Raw genomic sequence first — 23,909 nt, forward strand, 5'->3', positions numbered from 1 at the left:
GCTGTGAATGCACACCTGCCTGTAACCATTCCCTGCTGTGCCTGTTAAACATGCGACTTACATAAAAATATTTTAGGAATACTATTATTTTTGCTGTTATCTGTTCACTTTTGTTTCTAAAAAAAAAAGTTGTTGTGTGTGAGAAACATCTCAAATAATTTTCTTCAGACAGGACCTTCTGTGAAGCTATTTTTATTCGCGATTGCAATGGCGGGTGTCCTGCCAATTAGGAATGCTTTTAGTAAACAAATCATAACCTTTTATTCCCTATTACCCAACACCTGATCACCTCCCCTGTTTCCTCATTGGCTGAGTACTACAGGTTCACAAGCTACTCTTTTTTTTTTTTTTTTTTTTTTTTTACTGTTCTCACACTGCTCATCCTGTTTTTCTCAAGCTTCTTCCTTATTTTGGAACAGTGAGGCCTTCTACTGTCCACTTATCTACTTAGCATTTCTCCTTGTTATGACTACACAACTACCTTGGAATACAGAAAATTAGTTCTCTACTGCAAAAACACAACTTTGTTTCTCACAAATAGATTAATACACAATGGAGTTGTAGGTTCTTGGGCAGTTCTGCACAGGGGTTCAGCAAGTTGACAAGAAATGGGAAGTTCAGACTTAAAGGAATGGAGTTAAGTCCATCCTGGCAGGTCTACAAGGGTTGCATGCATGTAAAGGCAGTATCTGAAGTCAAGATAGTACAAATTATTTGTGTATGGCTTTTGCCATACACAAATGTGGTGGGTGACCTGCAGGTGACCTTTTTTGCCATACACAAAAAAGGTGGGTGACCTGCAGGTCTGAGCAGTGCAGCAAGCAGCACGGGGACATGGTGTGCAGGAAGGTCCTGTGCCACATCTCCAGCATGTCCAGCTGAACGCTGAGTGAGGGTGGCATGTCTTTTCCTTTGGTGCTGCCTGAGTGTGGAGCACCTGTGGAGGCCCTGGGGATATGAGCATTTGGGAGTGATCCCAGCACGCTGGAGCAGCCTTTTGTTCCCCGCTGCCTTATACCAGCTCTGGCTGCCATGAGGGACGGAAGGGAAGGGGAGATGGCCCTGTGTTTGTGTCCCTGTGTGGAGCTCGGTGCGGTGGTTGTGTGTGGAGGTGGGCTGCCCCCGCAGGAGGTTCTGTGCTGGTGAGACAAGAGCCACTGTCAAAGTTTCTACAAAAGGTGAGGTTTATTTGTTTGCAATAAATAGATAAATAGGAGGAGTGTGGGAGGAATGTGTGTGGCTCCTCTTAGAGCATGGCATGGGTGAGGCAGTGGATGCGCTGGAAGCAGGCATGAGCCTCGAGGCGGATGTGGTCCCCATGCGCAGGGGCTGTAGGTGTGGTTCTGGAGGTGGTGCTGGAGCTGGTTGAGGAGGTTGTGGCGTGCGGTGTGGAGCCAGTGCGCGGGGGTGCTGGGGCTGCTTAGGATGTCAAAGAGTTGTTGGAGGAGGTGGAGGGCAGTGTGTGCGGCTTGCTGTGTGTTGTTGGTGTCCAGGAGGGTGTCTGGGAAGGAGCAAGGTGTGTGTTGTTATGGGCAGGGCTGTGTGGGGCTGGAAGCCATGTTCCGGAGGAGCTGGAGGCTGTCCCAGGGGAAGGTGCTGTCGTGGAGGCACAGGGGACTGCAGGAGAAGGTGTTGGCAGGAGGCATGAGGGAGTAGCGGGAGCACCAGGGTGCCGTAGATGCCTGTTGGTGGTAGGGCTGTGGGCCCAGGCATGGTGGGGCTTGAGTTGTTCTGGGCAGGAGCCTGTTGGAGCTGGGTGGTGGTGCGGGTGGTAGCAATGCTCAGGGTGCTGCCATGTGTTGGGCTTTATGCGGTGCAGCATCTTTCCCTTCATCATCATCCAGAGAGAATTCCCCTATTTCCATTCGGTTTTGCTTTCTGTTTGCCTTTTTCCTTCAATCTTCTGTGGAGCCAGGCGAGGTGTGCCCACATGCTGCAGGCAGGGGCAGCATGCATTTTTTCCCAGCACTGCTGTCGGGGTGCTGGGGTGTCCCAGTTGCGGGTCAGGCTGGTTGCAGGCCAATGTGGCTGGGTGGGGGATGTGAAATCGCTGTGGCAAGGGGCGGTTGGGGCAGCTGTGCTGCAGAAGTGTTTTAGGGTTTCCCTTTTGTTGCTTTCGTGGACTGTTTTGCTTGAGTTTTATTTTCAGGTTTCCTTGCCTACCCAAATCAATTTTTCTTATATAATGCTCTGACACTCTTTGTGTTTCTGTATGTTTCCCTTTATTTACTTTTTGTTGTTTACATTTGATGAGTTGATAAGACAGAATTACCTGGGAAGGAAAGGATGATGAAATATGGTGTGGTTTCAAGTTACACGAAGTCCCTGCAATCCTAAATCTTTGCCAGGTTATTTCATGTTCAGTGATGGAGGAGGAGGATGTGTATGAAACAGGGCAGCAAGATGCAGAATTGCAGCAAGGTAGAAGGTCCAATTAAATCAGAGAAAGCATTTGAGGTGTCAGGGAATTTGCAGAGATGAGCGTGGAGGAGGATACTTTTCCGGTGTTGGAGAATGTGTAAATGGGGAGAGGAGTGGTGAGGGCATTAACTAGCTCTGGATGGTGAGGAGTAAGTGAACATCAGGAGGAAAACTGCTTGGTGGAGTACCAGCCTCCCAGGTGGAGCTCACCCAGAGAGGGAAGGGCAACTTCTTCACCCCAACTGAAAATGAAATGTTGCTTTGTTTTTGCTGGAGTGCTCTGTTATCTCAGAGTGCAAGCCTGCCAGGGTGAGGACTGTCTTTCTGTAGAGGACCTAGAATATGATCCAAAGCAGTGGTCTCCACCTCTTTTGATCATGCACCCCTATCACTTTGGGGAGGGGGTAAAGGGTTGAGCACCCAGCCCCTTATTTTTTTTATTTCATGTTATTAATGGTATCCAAAAAAAAAATCTTCATATACCCCAGTAGATTGTCTTGGGCACCCCACTTTGCAGTCCACTGATCTACAGTCTTCTGTGACGTAATTTAAATAATCTTTTCTGTTATCAGCTAGCAACTTTTTGCTCCAATTTTCTTTCAAGTTTGTTCTTTTTCTAGTTGTTTTTTTTTTGTTTGTTTGTTTGTTTTTTACTTTTAGAGAACAGGGCATTGTATAAGACCTTTAGACTACATCCCCGTTATTTTTATGGTCCTGGCCTGACTTCAAGTCTTTGGCACCCTGCAGGGTCTGTTCTTCCAGGTGTGGTCTTACTGGAAGATGACAGCTCTAAGCTGAGGGTTGGGAGAGAAGAGCTTTTAGTCATTGCCTTTGAGCAGAGGTGGATGCTCAGCAAGAAGTGACCTTCCTCTCTGCCCTTAGATGTATCAGCAGGCTAAGCAGAAGCTGCCATTAAGAGATACAGTGACTGCAGACGATATTAAGTGTCCATAGAGTAGGTTTAGTGTGAAATTGAGGATCCTGGTAAATCTTTAGTTCTGTTTTAAGCTTGGGCAGAAACTGACCTTATAGCTTCCCTTATTCCGTGCTTTTAAAATTCTTATTTTTATAAAGCAGGGTGTGTAAGAGCTACTCAGCTCTGTTATGGTTTCAACTATTAATAAATGATGTCACCTTTGTTTAAGGATTACTACGGAATTACATTCCCTGCTCCTGCAACCTTGACAGGCAGAGATGGAAGCCTTGCTAACAACCCATACTCAGGTGAGTGCTATTTAAAGACAAGGACAATAAGTGACATGTGTTGGTTTCTAAATGCAGGTCATCCTGCTGTTGCTGACGAAGCAGTCATTTTTCCCTTCTGTAGGCAATTTAAATCCACCAATCTGAAAATAAGTAAATAAAAACAAGCTTCTCCCTCTCAATTTTGACATGGATTTTTATTCATGCTTTTAATTGGGAATTCATACATGACCTCTTCTGGGATAAAGTTGGATAGTCTTTGAGAGCAAGTGCAAAATTTTTAAAAACGTAAATGCCAGTGTCATCTAGTGCCTTTCCCAAGCACATACAGGTGCTTGGAAGATACCTGATAGTTTATTTGGTCTTTTCCTTGAAATTCAGCTGGCTGCCTTTCCTTTTTTTGGCACTGGAATAGACCCTTTTAGAACCCTTTCAGCTGCAACCCGTGCTTGGTTATTGCTATTTTAGCACTTGTATGTTGCCACCAGGAGCTGCCTCTAGCAGGTTCTCCCCTGCCCTCCTCAAATCTAATGGACTTCGCTCCCAAAAGCATGTGGTCTAAGAAGCTCTTCCTCATTCTTGTTCTTCAGTTATCAATGTGCAAAGATGATATTAATGCTGTACAGCATATTCAGCAAGAGCTTTTCTTCCACTGCCATCTGATTACAGCTTAAAACTGTAGCCATAGGTATTATGATTCCTATAACGCAGTTATTGAATGTTGTCACTCTTCTTGGCAACCAACAAAGAGGAGTACTGGTCAGGAATGAGATATGATGTGTCATCTTGTTTAAAAAAAAACAAACAGCAACATATGAACATGCTGCTCTGTAGGCTGTCAGAAAAATGCAAGTGTTTTGGAGTTTTCTGCTTCGTAGTCACTTCTCTTGGGAGTTGATTTTGGGTTAATAACCAATTTCCCTTCCTACTTCTTCAATAAGGTGGTCCACGATGCAAGCCTTGCTTTCCTGGCCTTCAGCTACTGTCTCCAGAACTTTGGTGGTGTGAGGAACCGGACATCTAACTAGTCATGCTTCATAAATGAACATTGACAAAAACATGCCCAACACTGCCTGTAAATCTTAACTTGCTCTCAGCCCATGAAGCTTGGCTAATCAGTTTAACCTCCAGGAGAGTCATGTTTTAACCCAACAACCATTTGCACTTTGGCTATTTACCATAGTTCTGCTTTTAGCATATTTTATTGCAATGATCTGATAGTAATGAATCTCCTTGGTGTGCATGAGATGGGTAAGTATCCGTGTCTCCATTCTATCAATGGATTAGCCATGGCACAGAGCTCTGTGCCACAAACAGGCCATGTCCCTGTGGCCATCAGGAATAGAGACCGGGAGAGTTCTTCCCATGAAAACCTGCAGCCTTTCAAGTGTAGGGTGTGCTCTTTGTTAGTTTGTGTACTCAGAGGATCCTTGTGGAGAAGCTTTCATCCCTTTCTGATCAGTCTTTTCCTTCTCAGGTGACGTAACAAAATTTGGCCGCGGGGATTCTGCCTCCCCTGCTCCCACTACCACGCTAGCCCAGCCGCAGCAGAACCAGACGCAGACTCACCACACGACTCAGCAGCCCTTCCTCAACCCGACCCTGCCACCGGGGTACAGCTACACCGGGCTCCCTTACTACGCTGGGATGCCAGGCATACCCAGCGCATTCCAGTACGGGCCAACCATGTTTGTAAGTGTGTTGGCTTCAACTGTAACCCTTGCTTCGTACTTACCTGGTTTTGCTCTCTCCACCAAAATCTGGCCTACATCTTCCCCATCCTGCAAAGGATCTCTAAAAAAGTTGTGCAAGGATGAGAAAATACCTGCTTGTCCCTTCCACAAGAGGAAACTCGAAAGGCCAGAACTCATAGGCACAGGTTACTGTAAATAGTAGACAGCTGCAGCTCATGGGTTTATAGTGTTCCTGAAAACCCTTAGGAGCTTCTGCAGAGTCAAATGGAGACCTCAAGAAGCTGTAGAGCAGCACTGGTAGTCTCAGGAGGAAGTTATTTGGAAAGAGGTGATGCTCCAGGCCAGAAGGGTAGATAAGTCTATTTTAGAGTACTGTAGGGACTACGTTTTATGAAACAACCTCTGGCAGGAGCTGGTTTTGTTTGATTCTGGAGAGCGCTGTGGTTGCTTGGTTTTGATTTAAGGCAAAAAACTTGATTTTTGCAGTCAATTTCATTGCACATATGAAATAAAAGGCAGCTTGAGATGTGGTTGCATTGCAATGGGAAGAAAGGCCATGGGAAAGGGCAGCTCTAGCAGAAAACATGTGGCTTGCACAGAGCTGCTCCAGCAGTGAGTGCCACCTCCCCTGTGATTCCAGTGCTCCTGGCTCCAATTTATTTCCCATGTGAGCTGGAGGTGCCTTCCCCACTAGATGGCAGAGGGAGCTTGCTTTTTGTGCACTGCTCCCCAGCTAACAGCAGCTTTTGTTATCCTTCCTCCTTTGTCCAGGTACCTCCGGCATCTGCTAAGCAGCACGGAGTCAATCTGAACACCGCGTCCACTCCTTTCCAGCAGGCAAGTGGCTACGGGCAGCACGGCTATGGAGCAGGTACGCTCGTCACTGCGCTTTTCACTGGAGCGTCTGCAGAGCTGCTTGCACCCTGTAACACCTTGTCTTGTACACACTGGCAGGCTATGATGACTTAACGCAGGGAACGGCAGCTGGAGATTTCGGCAAAGGAGGCTACAGTGGGTCATCTCAAGCACAAAACAAATCTGCTGGCACTGGACCTGGGAAAGGTAACACATGAGACTTGAGGTTACTCCTGAGTGGGATTCAGCAGGGCAAACTCCCAGCATTGCCAGTGCTGTGCAGTCAACACAGAAGCCAGCTGTAAACAGGGTCGACATCCAAGCTGTTTCTCCATCTCCCGTATTACAAAATGCATTTTTTTAATGGTCCAAGTGTTCCCTCTAAACCTAACGGCTGAACATCGCATAAGGGTTTGTGTGGCTGATGCGCAGTTTTGTCCTCAATTACACATGGGAGAAATAGTGAGCTGTTTTCCCTGTCAGAGTTGGCTTTGGTGAAGAGTAAATGGTCTCGAAGTAGTGGGATGCTACTGCCAAAATGGTCCTCTGCCAAACACTGACTGGATTTTGAGCCCGGTAGATGCCTGAGATAGCCGTACATTCAGAGCAAGCCAGACAGTTCACGTATCTTGGGGCTGTTTCAGCTGCTGTCCCCATGCTCTGTAACTCATTGCATTGTTTCATGCCTACAGGTCCTCTGTGACCATAAAGGCTAAGGAATGTACATGGCTCATGTGAAAGCTTTATTCTGCACGTGCTGGTTAGACCTGAGAAATGTATACCAAACTACTTAGCACTAACTAGTTCATCCTTGGGCTTAAGCAAATACCAAGCACTTGTTGTGCGTTTGAAACACCCCCTGGACTAGTCAGTACATCAATCTTCAAGCAGGAGCTGATCGTGCTCTCCTCTGTGGCCTGCAAAAAGGAGAGATCTCCTAGGAAGGGTAAAATCTCCTAGGAAGGGTACAGCCTTAGAGTAGTGCAAACCCACCAAGTCCAGGCGTCTGATTCAGTGGCCACAGGAACCACTGCTTGTAATCCGATCCAAGTGATTGGATCCTGTCCTTGTAAACCTACAAATGAGTGGCCAATTTGAGAGTCCCCTTGCTGGTAAGTGGCTGTTCCTGAGCCATTTGTGGCACCAGCTGATCCAGGTGGAAGCCAGCCTGAGCCAGTGATGCTAATTCTGTAGGGGTGGAGGAGCAGGGCAGGCCTCATCCTTCTGCATGATGCGAAAGGACAAGGGCATAAGCATGTATCAGCTGCTGAGGCTCATTGCTCAGCACACTACTGGAAAGCTCTTGAATGCTGTGATAGAGCCAAATGCATCCCTAATCCTGGGGGAAAGCTGGCTTTCTGCGAGCTAAAAGTGTTCACTGGGCAGCAGCTGGCTACGCTGAAGTGCATTTGAATCCCAGCCGTAATCTGTGTGCAGTGGACATGGGTGATTTGTCCCCAGCTGGTTGCCTGCTCTGCAGCAGGGAGCTGAGCTCCTGCTCCTGGCCGGAGTGCTGTTAGTCTGAGAGCACCAAGCAGGAGGGCATGTGAGGCAGTGGTTTCAGGTGCCCCCACTGAGGTACCAGGAGCAAAGCACACATAGGGTGCTGCTTGGCTTTCTTGTTTTCAGTGCCTTTTTGTTTTCCAGGTGTTTCTGTGACCTCAAGTAACACAGGTGTGCCTGATATCAGTGGCTCAGTCTATAACAAGACTCAGGTGAGGAACACTGGACCCTCTACCCTGGTGGCTCCCTGATTATGGGTGGTTTGGTGGGACTGTGCCAGAGCCCTGGCAGCTGGGGACAGTTCCCAGGCAGCTTGGGCTTGGGGTCAGCAGGCTTTGGCATTTATTATGCTGGCTCTGCTAGCTGGAGAGGAGTCTTGCTTTCTGTCCTGCTGCCTCTGCCATGTCCACTCCTGGCCAAAGCTGCTGGCACAGACGCAGAGCTCCCTGCACTGTCACATGCTGTCTCACTCATGCTGTGGGTGCAAATAAATATAATCAAAATTGCCTCTAAAGCAGACGAGTGAAGAGGATGTTAGCTTTTTTCAGAGACATGAGCCAGCAGTGCCCACCCCTGTACCTGAGGGTCTCTCCCATGGGTGCCAGCACCACTCTGCTCCACCTTTGGCTCTTGCTCTGCATACAGGTTCCCAGGGAGAGCAGAAAGTGCTCGATGAGCTGTGCAGTGGAGTTACAGCCAGCTCCTTTCCCCATCCTTGCACCCTCTGTCAGGGCAGTCAGACCCAGTGTGCATCAGTCTGTGCTTCGTGCCCAGGAGTAGGACAGCAGATCTTGGATACGTGTGTAGTGTTAGGGGCAGAGCTTTGGTTGGGGGAGCCAAACCTTAGTGCAATTTCTTCCTGCATTTTTGTTGGGATGCCTTGAGTAGGTCAAATAATTCAGCCTGAGCCCCTGAGAGGTCTGATAGACTGATTTCAGGCAGCTGCTGCCACCCTATGTCCCACTAAGCAAAAAGAGGTCGGGGGAAAAAAAAGGAACACAGTAGCCATGGAAATAAAATTAAGTTTTGGGCATCAGTGCAGAAATACAGGTGAGGAATTGAACTCAATCTGAAGTGCCCACAGGTATTTGGCCTGACTTGGCTTGCTCACAGGGTTGATGAGAGGTGCAGGGATCTGTGTTCAGGCCACTCTTGTTCTTGTTTGGTCACTGTGGGGCTGTTCCTGCCGGTCTCTGATGCTGTCCCCGTTGCCTCCTGTGCAGACGTTTGACAAGCAGGGATTCCACGCTGGCACACCGCCTCCTTTCAGCCTGCCCTCTGCTCTCGGATCTACTGGGCCCTTGAACCCTGGTGCTGCCCCAGGTTATGCTCCAGCCCCTTTTCTCCACATCGTGCCTGCACATCAGCAGCCTCATTCCCAGATGCTGCATCACCATCTTCAACAAGATGGGCAGGTGAGTCAGCCCCTGCAGCTTTTGCAAAGCGCATGTTGCTCCCACTTACCTCCCAGTGTGGGATTTTGGTTTTATTTTGGTTTTGTTTTGCTTTGCTTGCTGGGAATGTGGCCTGGCAGGGTTGCAGGCTAGCAGACTAGATGCTGTTTACTAGCCTGGGAGGGCTGAAGGCCGAGTCCTGTTTGGAAAAGGCTGTTGCAATGTGGACACAGAGGGGTGCAGGGGGTGGAAGGTTGAGGCAGCTGGTGCAGTTTGTTCCCTGGACACGAGCATTTGCACTGTGACTGGGAAAAACAAACAAAAAACAAAACAAAACAAAAACAAAACAACACAACAACAACAAAAAAACAAGCTTCCCCTTGCGTGTCAGCTCCAGTTTCTGATTTGATTTCACCAACTGGTGCGTTTCTTTTCCTCACTGTAAATGTTCCCTGAAAAAAAAGCATTCTGCTTTGGAGTCCAGAAATAGGTAGTAACTGCTCCTTCTGAACACTTGACATCCTGCTGGTGCAGTCTCTGTTCACCTTGAGAATGCTTCTCTGCTTCCCACAGCCCTGCTGTTCTCCTTGTGGCCTCCTGCCTCTGATGCTGATGTCTCCTCCTGTTCTGATTTCTAGGGTGGATCTGGTCAGCGCAACCAGCCCAGCACCATGCAGCAAAAGTCTCAGGCTACCAAAACCGCCTATGGCACTTCTCCATACTGGACAAACTAAAACCAAAACTGGGGAGGGGGGAGAGAATGAAAGGAGAGGAGAGAGGAGGGGAAAAAAAAAAAAAAAAAGAAGAGAAAAGAAGCTGAAGCCCATTTCTGGAATTATTAGGAGAAGTAACTCCTCAGCCAAATGTCTGTGTGGGGAGAACTGCATCCTCTGTGCGACTCACCCGCTTCCTCTTTGAGTTGCTGTTGTAATATATTTATGTATGTATTTGTAAATGTAATAGAGCCTAAATGTGTTTTTTCTGCATCTTGCAGCCCATTTTATTTTCTTTGTAGGAAAACTAATTATTAATTTCCCATCTGCACCAGGGCATCCTTCCTTTTTTAAGCTCTATGGGCTTTATACCTCTGTCAAAGGCAAACTGTGTCATTTTTATTGGAGCTGGAGCCCATTTATTTAATGCAGTTCTAAATTCAGGCAAATAAGGATGCCTGCCCCCCCCCAAAAAAAAAAAAAAAAAAAAGGAATCAATATGTCCTGTTGGTTTAATTTCTGCCTCCACCCCCAGTATAGCTGTTACTTTAAAGGAAAAAAAAAAAAAGGGAAAAAAATGTTTTGTGGTCTTTTCCTTTTCTTTAGTCTTCCCCCTGTCCTCCTGCTGTGGAAGATGAACTCATGGGCAGTTTGGTCACTGTGGCCCTGAGCTGCAGCCTCACCTTTTTATTTTCCAATTTTTAAATAAATAATAATGGGGGGAAAAAAAAAACAACACTTTTGTTTTGGTTTTGTTTCTCAAGCAAGAGACTTCAGATGGCTCAATGTGTCCTGGAACTCCCTTTTGCATCATTAGAGGCAAATATATATATAATATAGTGGTTTAAATAAAAGTATAAGCTGTGTCTCTTACCTCTTTTTTGCCCTGAGCCACCCTGCCCAGGATCACCAGAGCTGACCGATGGAAACCTCACCTGTCCCTTCCCCCTTTTTTAAAAAAAAACAAAGACCAGGGAGGCAGCTCCTGGTCTTCCTTGTCCTGCACCAGTGCAGTGAATGTTTTAGGAGTTTTATTTTGTTTTAGCCCTTCTTCCATCTAATAAAGGTCTGAGCTTATCACTGGTGTTTGTCTGCATTTTCAAAGGCTCTAGGATCAGTTTTGCCTGTTCCTTTCCCCCTGTTCCTGCAGCAACTGGAGCAAAGCTCAGCTGGGGAGGCACTGAATAACAAGGCAAGGGTGAGTGAGTAATCCTCACTGCAGCAGGGAGAGGATGCAGGGCTGGTGCAGGAGCTCCAACCTCTGCTGTCTGCCTATGGTGTCCTTGGTTGTAGTGCTCTCTCCTGGTCCCTGCAGCAGCAGCCACGATGCCTAAGGAGGGGGCACAGCTTTGCCAGGCAGGCAGAGCATCTGCTGCATGTGCACACCAAGAGGAAGGTTAGGGCTAGGGGCTCCTGAGGGAGAGCTGCCTCTAGCTTGTCCCTTCAGGGCCTGGCACTGGTTGTGGCAGCAGCGGAGGCAGTAACTGTGAAGCCATCTTTGGCCACTGAGCTTTTTTTGCACTACTGCCCTGTTGATGGTTGAAGACAAGGAAAGAAAATACTTTTAAGGGTGATAACCAGGTTTTCTACCTTAAATCTGCCACACTTTTGCCAGCTGCCCGGTCTGGAAGCACCCCCTTATGTTGTGTTGGAAGCAGTCAGTATGCATACCCAGCCCTTCACATACTTGAAGCAGCATGCCAAGAACTGCACTGGAGGCCTTTTGCCTGCCCCAGGCTTTACAACGGCAGCCCTCTAGCAGCAGGCAGCCTCCCCACTGCCACCTGCTGCAAACATGCTGGGGGGGGGGGGTTGCAGCTGTGCTCACCCCACTACCTTCCAGCACTGGCCCATGCTTGTCCCCTTTACATTACTGTTTTTCCACAGCCCCGAGGTGCAAAACTTCCATCCTCTAGCTGTATGGGTGGCACTAGTTTTCTTGTATGCTTACCTGTATCTACAGCACTGCATGACAGTAGAAAGCATCACAAAACATCTCAGGAGCTGTTATTCAGAACTTTAAAAAACACAGGCAAATAAAACAGCTCCATTACAGTACAGGGATATTTTCATTTTTTATTTTTTATTAGGAGACAGATGTGCAGAAAAGACAAAATATAACTACTGAAGGAGAGGACAACACAAAAAAAAAAAAAAAGCATCAGTTAATTCTTTCTGGTAAATTATAGTGAAGAAAAAAAAAGACAACATGGGATATTAGCTAAGAAAACTACTAAGAAATCTAGTGTACCCTGCTCGTTTGACAATGGTTGAAAACTGCATTTGAAGGAGGCTGTAGTTGCAAATGTAAGTGCTAATAGTGGCTGAGAGAGGTGCGAGGGGGTTAAGAAAAAACAGAATACACAGATCAGGTAAACATTTTTCCTCAAGCTTTTAAATAGTTTCAAAAAACTCAAACTTCAGTTTGCATCTCAGAAAAAGGAACCCAGCAAGTCAACAAACAATGACACTGCAAGGGACAGTAGGGAAGAGAAATTAGTCTAGTAGTAGACATTGTCAAAATAGGTCACTTTTTTCCCTTTAAAAAAAGGGTAACGGAAGAGTCATGATAATATATTTTTCAAGCTTGGTGTTGTAAGATGCAAGTCACTGGACTGACATACACACAGTGAAAACAGTCAAAAGTACACGGGCGATTCTGAAAGATGCAGTATCCTCATTTCAAACCAGGTCATCAGCAGGGCCCTCGCTGCACCACTTCCTATTCCACACTGTAAGCTGCCGGCTGCTTTCCCTGCAAGACGTGACGAGCAGGGGCCTGGGGTAGCCCTGGGCCCACCATGGCCGGGGCAGTGGCACTGAGTTCATGGGAAGGGGCGGATGGGCAGCAGCCTCGCTAAACCCCATGGCTGGCAAAGGGCAGGAGAGGTCCCGCAGTCCTGCTACCATACAAGCAGGACACTCAGGGAGCACTAATGGACGAGGTGCCACCACCACAACTGCCTTTTGTCTCCCCAGCAGGGAGGGATGTGGGGGCAGAGCCCACCTTTGAGGAACCCAGGTGCTGGCAGACATCCTCCCCCTCTCCACTCACTCTGGGAGAGCCACTGTGCTGCGGGGACCACATCCCCATGCCCACAACCACCTCTCCCCTTAGTTTGCTCTCGACTCCCCCTGCAGCTGGTGCCATACCATGAAAAACCCCTGCGATACATGGTGGGGGCATAAGTAAGCGCCTGCAGCAGCAGCTCTCATCAGGGTAACTGCCTCTGTACCACTGGGAGGGGAGGGTCTGACCCCACAGGGCTAGCAGCCCCAGCGCTCAGCAGGTGAAGGCAGGGCTGGCTGCTGCTCACGATCCCATCCTAAAGGTGAATTCAGGCTGCTGCACCACAGCCAAACAAAAAGAGCACATTGCAAAGGGGTCAGGGTGCTGAGGAAGAGTTCTGCAGAACTGAGCATGCAGGATGTCCCTGCCCACAGGGGAGGGCTACAAGCTCTGCCATGAGCTCCCAAGAACATGCAGGTGCACCAGCTGAAGCATGCTGCTGAGAAGCTTGGCAAGCCCCATAGGGTTTTTCACTGCACCCCTGGGGCTGCTAGGGAGGAAGGGGGAGAGCCCGGTATCCCTGCTTCAATTCTGGCCCCTGCCATGACCACCACCCCACCCTGGTGCCCATGGCTGCAGCAGGGCTGTACTTACCCACACCTGATCTACACAAGCAAGAGAAAAAAGGCTCAGCCAGCACTGGATTGAGGGCACAGGAAGCACATGCACTGCTAGGAAGCACTGGGGCAGGAGGCCATAGGTCTTTCCCCCACGCCAGCGACTAGTTTGGGATGAGTGCTGGCCACAACAGGTGGCCACAGGGGCAGCAGGACACATCTGCGCTCCTGGAGAGGGGCAGCTGGCAGCAGGTCGCAGCAGTATAGCTAATCTGGACTGTTTCAACCCCAATTTATCCTGGAAAAAAAATAAATAGCAACCCAGGACTGAGTTGTACAGACGTGAAGTGTTAAGTGTTTATTTTAGGGTTCATATCACAAGCCTTTTCAGAGACAAAGCTGATTGTGCCCGCTGGGGCTCCAGGGGCCAGCTATTTCCTAACTTGAGCAGGCTGAAAAGGAATACTGTACCTTTCAGTAACATCCCATCAAGCTCAACACACACTAGCTTTACACTCTCCGCCCCATACCTTAAAAAGGAAAAGCCACCACCACAAGGCTAAATGAATGTACACATGCTATTATTGTAAATGGAGCAGCTAAACCTTGGCAATTTGTGTAGATTTTTTTTCTTCCCAGTAAGCACAGCACTTGAGCTCCCCAAAACCCAGCTTCCAATGGGTTTGGTCTAGCTTTAAATACATTAAACATCTCAATGCAAGACTGTATTGAATTCAAGAACCTAAACGCGAGCAACCCTGTTTCGCTGTGAGCATTTCATAGAGAAGTGAAAAGGGGAATTTCTTTTTAAAAAAAGAAATCATAATACAGTGATGAAAGGGTTAAGAATGCAAGAATTCAGACATTCTGTTGAGGGTCTCTAAGAGATCCATAAAAAAGGAGCAAACAGATCCATACAACAGGAGACAGAAGGAGACAATAGGTTTTTGATCCCCCCCCCCCCCACACACACACACACTTTTTTTGCTGGACTGCTGCTAGGTTACTGCTGCTCCCTTCTGGCCTGAGTCAGCAGGGCAGTACAAGGGCATAGAGGGAGCAGGTCACGACTCCTCATTGCCAGAATCATCATCATCATAACACTCAGCGTCCTCCTCCTCCTCATCTTCGTCATCAATGTCATCATCATACAAGTCGTCGTAAAGCAAATCCGAACTGTTGTCAGTGGAAGGCACTTTAGTTTTGATGCAGTACTCTGCCAGCGTAGTGGGGACCTTCACACCATCCTTCTCTGCCTCGGCTTTGGTAGCCAAAACCTGTTTCCTGCGGGAGGAGGACAGAGCAGCGTGACTGGGGCTGCACACTGGTGCAGCTCTCCACCTCCCGGCCCTGCTCTCCTGGCAGCCCAGGGCCCAGGGAGCTGTTTCAGCCACCGCCCGTGTCTGGCTGAAGCACCACAAGCAGCACCAGCAACAGATTTAGTTCCCATAGCCCTGGGTTTGGGAGTACTCCAAGTTTGTTTGCAGCATCCACACTTCCAGCGACATATGAAGTTGGTTATTGCACTGGGCCCTGCACGAGCAGCCTGCCAGGGCTCAGAGCAAGGTTCTTTACATTAACTGGCCCGCTGTAGAAGAGCTGTTCAGGGATTTCCCATGGCAACTTACCATCACGGTTTCAGGGGTGGTATCTGCAGCCTCCCCCACCACCAAAGACCAGCCCAACATGCCCCAACCTGGCATTCCCACGGGTATCTGGCACCGCTCGGCTCCCCCAGGGGAGCAGGCAGAGCTGTAACCCCACTGCTGCCCAGGGCTGGCAGGACACAAGCACTCCCCAACACCCCAGGGTGGGCTGCAAGCTGCCTTCTGCTCTGTTTTGGAACAAGGCCAGCTCTGCTGAAGCCAGAGGAGCTGCCGGGGACAAAGGTAACCTCCAGCAAGGCTCTTCACCCAGCTCAGGCCAGCAACCACCCCGCTCAGGTCCAACCACGGCTCTGCTCTGCATGCCCAGCTAGCTGAGTCAATGCAGATGTAGTTGGTATTTTGCCAAGCGAGACAGCAGCCACTCTACGGTAGGGGCTGCTCATTTGTGGTTCCAAGCCACCCTGGCTCAAGTTCATATCATCTTCCAACAGCACCTGATGAACCATGAGCTTCCAAGCAAGGGACAGTCAAGACTGAACAGTGCTCCCAGCTAACCAAACCCCAAGCTTTGCAAACACTTGCCAAATCTTGCTGATATTCCTTCAAATTGGAGGGACAAGAATATGATTCATGAGTGCATTAAGCATGGAATTAGTAGGATGCAGTCAGTTTGAATCACATCCTAAGCAATGCAAGCAGTACTCAAAGGCAAGTGGGGACTTCAAGTGGGATTTACTAGCAGCCAATAGGTTTTGCGGAGCATCATGCCAGATTAGTCTGAAAAAAGAACAATTCAAAGACAGATCAGCCTGGTACTTCTGCTCCAGAAGTCTGCACCAATTCTGTGCTGAAAAATCTAGAGACCAGAAACCTGGACTTGGAATAAAACTGTAGAATTAATTTCTAAAGAAGCAATCAGAGTGAAAATCTGGTTTCAGCAAGTTCTGCAATCAGTCTGTTTTGCAGGATTCGGAGCAGGAGGCTGGTAGCACAGCCTCACACAGAACAAAACTTACCTTATGATTTCAGCATACTCCTTGTCTTTTCCTTTACTGTCCCTCCATTTCCTGAACATGACTGATGCATCCACATTGGCAGGAGAGAATGTGTTGGGCTCATTAAGCAGAGAAATTACACTGAGTAAGATAGTCCTGAAAAAGGTAACCACAATAGCAGGGTCAGGGCTAAAGCATTCATGGGTCATGAATGCTGACAGCTTTTTTTTTTTTCCCAGGCGAGGTATCAGAAAAGCATCAGAATGAATTGTTTAAAGTCAAACCTAAGCTAAGCACAACTGACCAAGAGCTAGAGTGAAAGCAGGTATTTATGAACCTCACAGAATCACAGAATTTCTAGGTTGGAAGAGACCTCAAGATCATCGAGTCCAACCTCTGACCTAACACTAACAGTCCCCACTAAACCATATCCCTAAGCTCTACATCTAAACGTCTTTTAAAGACTTCCAGGGATGGTGACTCCACCACTTCCCTGGGCAGCCTGTTCCAATGCCTCACAACCCTTTCGGTAAAGAAGTTCTTCCTAACATCCAGCCTAAAACTCCCCTGGCGCAACTTAAGCCCATTCCCCCTCGTCCTGTCACCAGGCACGTGGGAGAATAGACCAACCCCCACCTCGCTACAGCCTCCTTTAAGGTATCTGTAAAGAGCAATAAGGTCGCCCCTGAGCCTCCTCTTCTCCAGGCTGAACAAGCCCAGCTCCCTCAGCCGCTCCTCGTAGGACTTGTTCTCCAGGCCCCTCACCAGCTTCGTCGCCCTTCTCTGGACTCGCTCAAGCACCTCGATGTCCTTCTTGTAGCGAGGGGCCCAAAACTGAACACAGTACTCGAGGTGCGGCCTCACCAGAGCCGAGTACAGGGGGACGATCACCTCCCTAGCCCTGCTGGTCACACTGTTTCTTATGCAAGCCAGGATGCTGTTGGCCTTTTTGGCCACCTGAGCACACTGCTGGCTCATATTCAGCCGACTATCAACCATCACTCCCAGGTCCTTCTCTGCCTGGCAGCTCTCCAACCACTCATCTCCCAGCCTGTAGCTCTGCTTGGGGTTATTGCGCCCCAGGTGCAGGACCCGGCACTTGGCCTTGTTAAACTTCATACAGTTGGCCTCAGCCCATCGGTGCAGCCTATCCAGATCCTCCTGCAGAGCCTTCCTACCATCAAGCAGATCGACACGCGCATAGCTTGGTGTCATCTGCAAACTTACTGAGGGTGCACTCAATGCCCTCGTCCAGATCATCGATGAAGATATTAAAGAGGACCGGCCCCAGCACCGAGCTCTGGGGAACGCCACTAGTGACTGGCCTCCAACTGGACTTGACTCCATTTACCATGACTCTTTGGGCCTGGCTATCCAGCCAGTTTCTAACCCAACAAAGCATATGCCAGTCCAAGCCAAGAGCAGCCAGTTTCTTGAGGAGAATGCTGTGGAAGACGGTGTCAAAAGCCTTGCTGAAGTCAAGGTAGACCACATCCACAGCCTTTCCCTCATCCACCCAGCATGTCACTTTGTCATAGAAGGAGATCAGGTTCGTCAAGCAGGATCTGCCTTTCATAAACCCATGCTGACTGGGCCTGATCGCCTGCTTGCCCTGCAAGTGCTGCGTGATGACTCTCAAGAGGATCTGCTCCATGAGCTTCCCTGGCACTGAGGTCAAACTGACAGGCCTGTAGTTTCCCGGGTCTGCCCTCCAGCCCTTCTTGTAGATGGGCGTCACGTTTGCTAGCCGCCAGTCAACTGGGACCTCCCCCGGTCCCAGGACTGCTGATAAATGATGGATAACTTCAGACCATGTCTGGCAGTGTGGGGAAGGTGATACAGTACAAACCTCAAGGACCTGACTACAGAGTGCAATGTGCTCTAGAAAATCTAGCGGGGAGAAGCTCTCTAGCACAAAAAGCTATTAAAGCGGTCCCAGCACCTCTCCAGGCTGGGCTGGGGAACACTTCTGACTTGGAAGTGGTTTTGCACCAATTAAGTACAGCCCAGAGAGTGCTCCAGCTGCCTTGCCCAGGGGTTCCCACAGACTGAGCTGCAGAGGCCTTTCCTTTGCTATCTGAAGCCAGAGCTTGTATTCTAACTAGAAAAGAAAACAAGTGTGGGGAGGGAACACAGAGCCGAGTGCACTCTGGCACCTGGCCCACCACTTCTGTTCACGTCCTTGTGACAGCAGTGACCAGCAGAGCTCAGCTCAGACCAACTCAGCTCATCCACACCTCCTGGGGATGGTACAGGGTTGGAAACATGCTTGGTGAGCCTGCTCCTGGTGACATGCAGCTCCCTAGCAGCAAGATGGGCTCTTTGCATGTCCCCCTGCAGAACAAGGAGGACCGCAGCAACCCGAGGCCTGCTGATAGGGTTGTGCTGCTGCCCCTGCCCAACTGGAAGTCCAGAGGTTGGAGCTGTGGCCAGATATATCCTCTCTTCAGCCCATGCACCTCTGGGGCTGCAGCAGCACGTGTGGCAATGAAGGACAACATAGATGTTTCCCAATATCCAGGCAAACTGCCAAGCACCAGCAGGATTCAGCTACTGAATCCTCAGCAAAACCAGCATGAACCAGGCACATAAACCCTGCAGATGAACAGCTTTCCTGGGTTTCTAGCAACAGCAGCAAGCTAGCTAGGTACACTTCTCCTCAAGCATTCAGTGAGGGCTACCACCACATCTCACCCAGCCCCTTCTCCTGCATTTCCTACAACTCTCTGCACTCCAGAGCTTCAGCCCCTTGGCACTCACACTGCCACAACAAGCACAAAACTCAGCAGCAAGTCACGTCAGGCAGCTCTACACATGCAGCAACCTGGCTGCAGCTACCACATCTTCACCCTCCTGAGGTTCTTCCACTGGCAAAAGCTTTCAATGGAAATTGAAGGAAAGACCAAAGGCAAGTAATAGGTCCTGGAATACAGCTGTACGCAACAACTGCCCTGCAGAATTGATTAAAGGAGCCTAGGGCCCCCTCTGTACTCACATTGATTTAGAGGTGCACTCAGAGCAGTATATGCTAAGCACATCTAACTGTGCATTTAACTGGGATACAGTGCCAGGAAACGCTTGGTCATTTGGATGCTTAGCTTCTTGAAAATTTTGAAACAAAACACTTATGTCTGGCCAGCCTGCTCAGCATGGCTATCAAGAGAGCCTTCTACAATTTGCTTTCCAAAGGACATAATTCAGTAGGAAGAGAATGACAGCTCTGGAAAAAACTGCTTGGCCAGACTGGAATGATGGGCAGGAGAGTGCCCATCTTCCACTTCATCTCAACGATTTATTCAAAGGCCTTTGGTTCTTCCCAGCCAGGCTATGAAGACAGGAAGTTAAGTGATTAGAGCAAGCAAAACCTGGGGAAGGCCCAGGACAAGAATTAGTAGCTGGATTTAGCATCTTCTCTACCCATCTTACTTCAAACAAAGTGAGAAAGGGCAGATTTCTACTGCAGTGCCCCAGGCTCCAAAGTCAGTGCAAAGCCACTTAAGCACACCACCAAGGCCAGTGGCCATGAGTTGTGAGACTGTGCTGCTCACCCCCAGCTAGGGTGTGTAGTGGGTTTACGTGGAAAGGTTATGGTAGCAGGGGGCCATAGGGGTGGCTTCTGTGAGAAAGATCTAGAAGCTGCCCCATGTTTGGGAAGGGCCCCATTGTTTTCCAGAGCTGAGCCAATAAGCGATGTTGTTTTGCGCCTCTGTGAGAGCATATTTAAGACAGGGAAAAAAACACTGCGCCACACAGCAGCCGGGAGAGTGAAGGGAGTGAGAAACAGCCTTGCAGGTGCCAAGGTCAGTGGAGAAGGAGGGGGAGAGGTGCTCCAGGCGCTGGAGCAGAAGTCCCCTGCGGCCTGTGGTGAGGACCATGGTGAAGCAGGATGTCCCCCTGCAGCCCGTGGAGTACCACGGTGGAGCAGGGTTCCATGCTGCAGCCCGTGGAGGAGACCACGGTGGAGCAGGTGGCCCTGCACCGACGGAGGCTGCCGCCTGTGGAAGACCCCTGCCGGAGCAGATTCCGGGCCGGACCTGTAGCCCGTGGAGAGGAGACCACGCAGGAGCAGGTGACCTGGCAGGAGCTGCTGCCTGTGGGGGAGCCAGGTTGGAGCAGTTTTCTCCTGAGGGATGGACCCTGTGGTACGGACCCATATCTGGAGCAGTTCTGGAAGAGCTGCTGCCTGTGGGAACCCCATGCCGGATCAGTTCATCAAGGACTGCATCCCGTGGGTGGGATCCCACAGCACAGGGGACGAGAGTGACCGAGAAGGAGTGGCAGAGAAGTGCTGTAGACTGACCATAACCCCCATTCCCCCGTTCCCCTGCGCTGCTCGGGGGGAGGAGGTGGAAGAGGGTGGATGGGGGGGGAAGGTGCTTTTGGTTTCTTTCCTTTGTTTCTCACTGCTCTAGCTTGTTAGTAATGAGCAATAAATCTTACTATCTTCTTATGCTGAGTCTGTTTTGCCTGTTACAATAATTATTGCATGATTTTCTCATCCTTATCTCAACCCTTGAGCCCTTTTCACATATTTTCTCCCCATTCCTCTTTGAGGAGGGGGAGTGAGAGAGCGGCTGTGGTGGAGCTCGAGCGGAACCACGACAGGATGTTACATCAGCTCCGGGAATTTTGGTACCTCTGGAACTGTACACTGCTTTGACTCAAACTCTACTATTGTGGGTACACAAGGTACACTAACAAGAAGGGATCCCAGTGCATGGGACCCAACACCACTGACAAGTGACTCATGGGGACTGAAAACACCCTCAGCACCAGATGCAAACTGCACCATCCTAGATACAGACTGACCTTCTGCAATGTTCTTGGGGATCTGTTTCTCATTCAGGCCACACTATATTCAAGCTGTTTGCATGAAGAGCAGGGATTTCAAGCCTGCCTTGTGCTTTTGTGCATCCTTCCCTCCTCATTCTGGGAACAGTTACCTTGTCAGCTGCTCCCTATCAGCTGTCACACTACTTTCAATGTTTACAGTGCCATTGTCTTCATCAGAGCAAGTCCCTCCAGATCCCTTTATCATCAGAGGAGAGAAGCCAGTAGAAGCTCAAGGAATCAGCTCTGTTAAGTGCCTTTTTGTATTCATGAATTGATAGAAGGCTCAGAAACAGGTGAATTTCATCATCTAAACCCAAGCAGATATCACATAGACTGGTTGGGAGTCCCAACCAGTGCATCCTGTTACATACCTTACTGAAAGATTTTTTTTTGGTTCCAGCTGCTATCCACATTGTATCTTCTCAAAGCCATTTTCAGAGGTTTAGAGGTAAGTGTGGATTTGTCTTAGCACATTTTTATTCTCTGATATCAAGTAAAAGGTTTACCATTTAGCTGAAGTCAAATGTTAGATATGAATAGTTGTCAAGCAACTCAATGCACTGTTGGCAGCTGAAAGAGCCAACAAAAGTCAGCATCCTCAGGAAGCAAAGCAGCAGTGAGGCCAGGCATCACCTCTCTTCACAAGGTATGGATGTAGCAGCATCTCAAATATTGTGCTGAGTGTACCTGCTGAATATTGAACACCTCAAAGTACATAGTGGAGCCAGGGGAGATATGGAGAAGGGTAGCCAAAATGATCAAAGACCCTCAGCTCCTAAGACCTGCCACCACTTCCTCAGCTTTATGGCCCTGGGGACACAAGGATAAGCAGCATTCTCTGCCACACAGATCATAGCTGCATTCCTTCACAGGAATGCTGGATGTTTGCCATACTTACTTGTGGCTAACTCATCTTGCTCCAAGTGACAGGGAAGTCCATGTTAAAAAAATAAAAACAAATATGGTTGACACCTTTAGAGGTGGAAGCACAGGTGCTCTCCAAGCTGAATGATATCCCACCCTGCAGACACTTAGCCGTGGGCAGCTGCAGTGAATTGCCAATACTCAGCAGGATTTACAAAATTCAGTAACTGAGGAGGCTACACATGCAGCTCATTAGAACTGTGCTCCCCTCATGCACCTCCAGTCCTGCTGCCTTCAATCTGACAAACTCTGGAGCCTTGCAAAGCCAGATGGGACCCCAGCAGGAAGCATTTGTATGAGGCACTCAGCCCAACAGGCAGTGGGCTAATATTTAAGGACAAGTTTTGTTGCCACTTGCCAACACATCCAAGGATGTGTTCCTACCTGATTCAAGCTCTAAAACCCCCTAAAGTCTTTAATTCCCTTCCAAACCTTTTCCCAACGCAGGCTTTAGTCTAGGAGAGATGACAGGCCTCTGAGGTCAGCTTTGTACACCACTGGTTCACACGTTACCTGACGTTTTGGGTAGGATTCCACCTCTCAGATGGCAGCTCTCCACTTTGCGGGTCATCTACAGGTGGGTGAAGAATTGAAATACATACATCTCCGTTCTGAAAGACAGAAAGCAAAGTTGAGAACAGCCCGGCTCAAGGTAAAGGTCTGAAGACTCAATTCCATCTCTGGCTATGTTTGAGCAGTTTTGCCTTGTTGATATGAAAAAACGTGCAAGAACTGAAAACAGTTCTCAATCCTTCCTAGGTCTGCCATATTAATATGTTCAAAACCTTCCCTTAGTCTGCAAATTGAAATAAAACAATCTCAGGCCAAGATATTTTAGATAATGTAGTTTAGAGAATGTAGCAAAGCAACCAACAACAGTTGGTAAAGTCACGTAAAACTAAATCAGTCTCTAGACAGCACATACTGCCATTGTGATAGAGATAAACTTTAGTCACGTGAGACCTAAAGTAGGGTTAATTTTTTTCTTCCCCAGTGGTAACTGAGTTAGCTACAAGAATCTTTACATTCAGAGATTTAGCACTCTATCCTAGCTCAGGTATCAAAACAGTGCTTCTCCTGGGATGCGCAGAGGTTGAACAGATGGTGCAAGGCAGGCTGAGGCTGCTCCCCAAAGACATAGCTGTTTGAAATATCAGGTGAAAAAGCAGGAGATGCTCCCTGAAGGTTTCACAGAATCCCTCCCTCCCAGCATGCAAGAGAAAGAATATTTTGGCAGCATATGGAAGCCATACAGCTACATAATCCTCAAGCTGTGTTTTGCTCACCAGAGTTATAGCCTGAATATACATTCAAAGTTTCATAATGCGTACCATTTATAAACTGTTGAGGGATTTTTGAAACAGCAATGATCCCATGGCTTGCTGCAGCTGAGCAAACCAAGCTACCTGGACGATTACGAGGAGTTCCCATGACAGTGTTCCCACATCGCCCAATTGAGGAATTTAGAAAATTGAGTACTAAATTGAGATTACAGGAGTACTGTAGCAATGTTCACCACAGCTGATGTCCTCCAGCAAAGCCAACCCCAGGGGCTTGTGGGGTCCCAGTGCCACCCCGCAGGATGGGGTGAATGACAAGGCTGTCACTTGTCACCTTGATCTAATGTATGGGTTGGTCAGAAGAACAAGAGAAACTGAGGATCAGCTTTGTAGGAGGCTGCAAACAGGCAGCTCCCCAATCTCGGCTATGTCCTGAGGACCCTCCAACACTCTCTGCCCGTGGCAGCTGGAGCACAAAGCAGCAGCACTGCTCTCAGTGGTAGCATCTGCGCCTTTGAGCCCCAGGCAGCGATCCCAGCTACAGATAGCAGCAGCTCACCTGAGGAGCCTCCCAAATGTTTCAGTTCACCATGATTAACAATGACATTTGTTTTACAGTCAAATGAGATCCTACTTCAATGGTGGAGGCTTGCAATTGGTATCCAGAATTCAGCTACATTCAGCTACGCACTGAACCTGCCAGGTATGCTAATTTAGCAAGCCGATGTCGTTTTGAAGCAGCTTTTTGTCAAGAACATAACTACAAAAAGCAAAGTAGCACCTGGAGCTGCTGAACACCCAGGCATATGCTTCTGTTGCTGGAACAGTTTGTCATAACAAGGCAGTTGTTTTTTTTTTGT

At 48.7% G+C, this 23,909-nt stretch overlaps 2 protein-coding genes across 7 annotated transcripts in view; one reads left to right on the plus strand and one right to left on the minus strand.

Moving 5' to 3' along the window:
- Positions 1–10,861, plus strand: part of LOC311220826 (ubiquitin-associated protein 2-like) — a 114,500-nt gene extending 103,639 nt beyond the window's left edge. For 3 of the 5 annotated variants that reach the window (XM_084304456.1, XM_084304453.1, XM_084304454.1), the window contains exons 22-28: positions 3,567–3,645; positions 5,102–5,316; positions 6,090–6,189; positions 6,273–6,380; positions 7,821–7,888; positions 8,900–9,091; positions 9,709–10,861. In XM_084304456.1, coding sequence (XP_084160582.1) covers positions 3,567–3,645; positions 5,102–5,316; positions 6,090–6,189; positions 6,273–6,380; positions 7,821–7,888; positions 8,900–9,091; positions 9,709–9,804 — 858 coding nt within the window. In that variant the 3' untranslated portion in view covers positions 9,805–10,861. Of the gene's footprint in view, positions 1–3,566; positions 3,646–4,565; positions 4,629–5,101; positions 5,317–6,089; positions 6,190–6,272; positions 6,381–7,820; positions 7,889–8,899; positions 9,092–9,708 lie in introns of all 5 variants that reach the window. The other 2 variants (XM_084304455.1, XM_084304452.1) reach the window with 1 other exon arrangement.
- Positions 10,862–11,833: 972 nt separating this feature from the next.
- Positions 11,834–23,909, minus strand: part of LOC311220797 (ubiquitin-conjugating enzyme E2 R2-like) — a 79,978-nt gene continuing 67,902 nt past the window's right edge. For both annotated transcript variants that reach the window (XM_084304382.1, XM_084304383.1), the window contains 3 exons: positions 22,283–22,380; positions 16,034–16,168; positions 11,834–14,694 (listed from right to left, as the gene is read on the minus strand). In XM_084304382.1, coding sequence (XP_084160508.1) covers positions 14,475–14,694; positions 16,034–16,168; positions 22,283–22,380 — 453 coding nt within the window. In that variant the 3' untranslated portion in view covers positions 11,834–14,474. The remainder of the gene's footprint in view (positions 14,695–16,033; positions 16,169–22,282; positions 22,381–23,909) is intronic.

Source organism: Netta rufina (assembly GCF_964035555.1).
Source record: "Netta rufina genome assembly, chromosome: W".
Classification (NCBI taxonomy): Eukaryota; Metazoa; Chordata; class Aves; order Anseriformes; family Anatidae; genus Netta; species Netta rufina.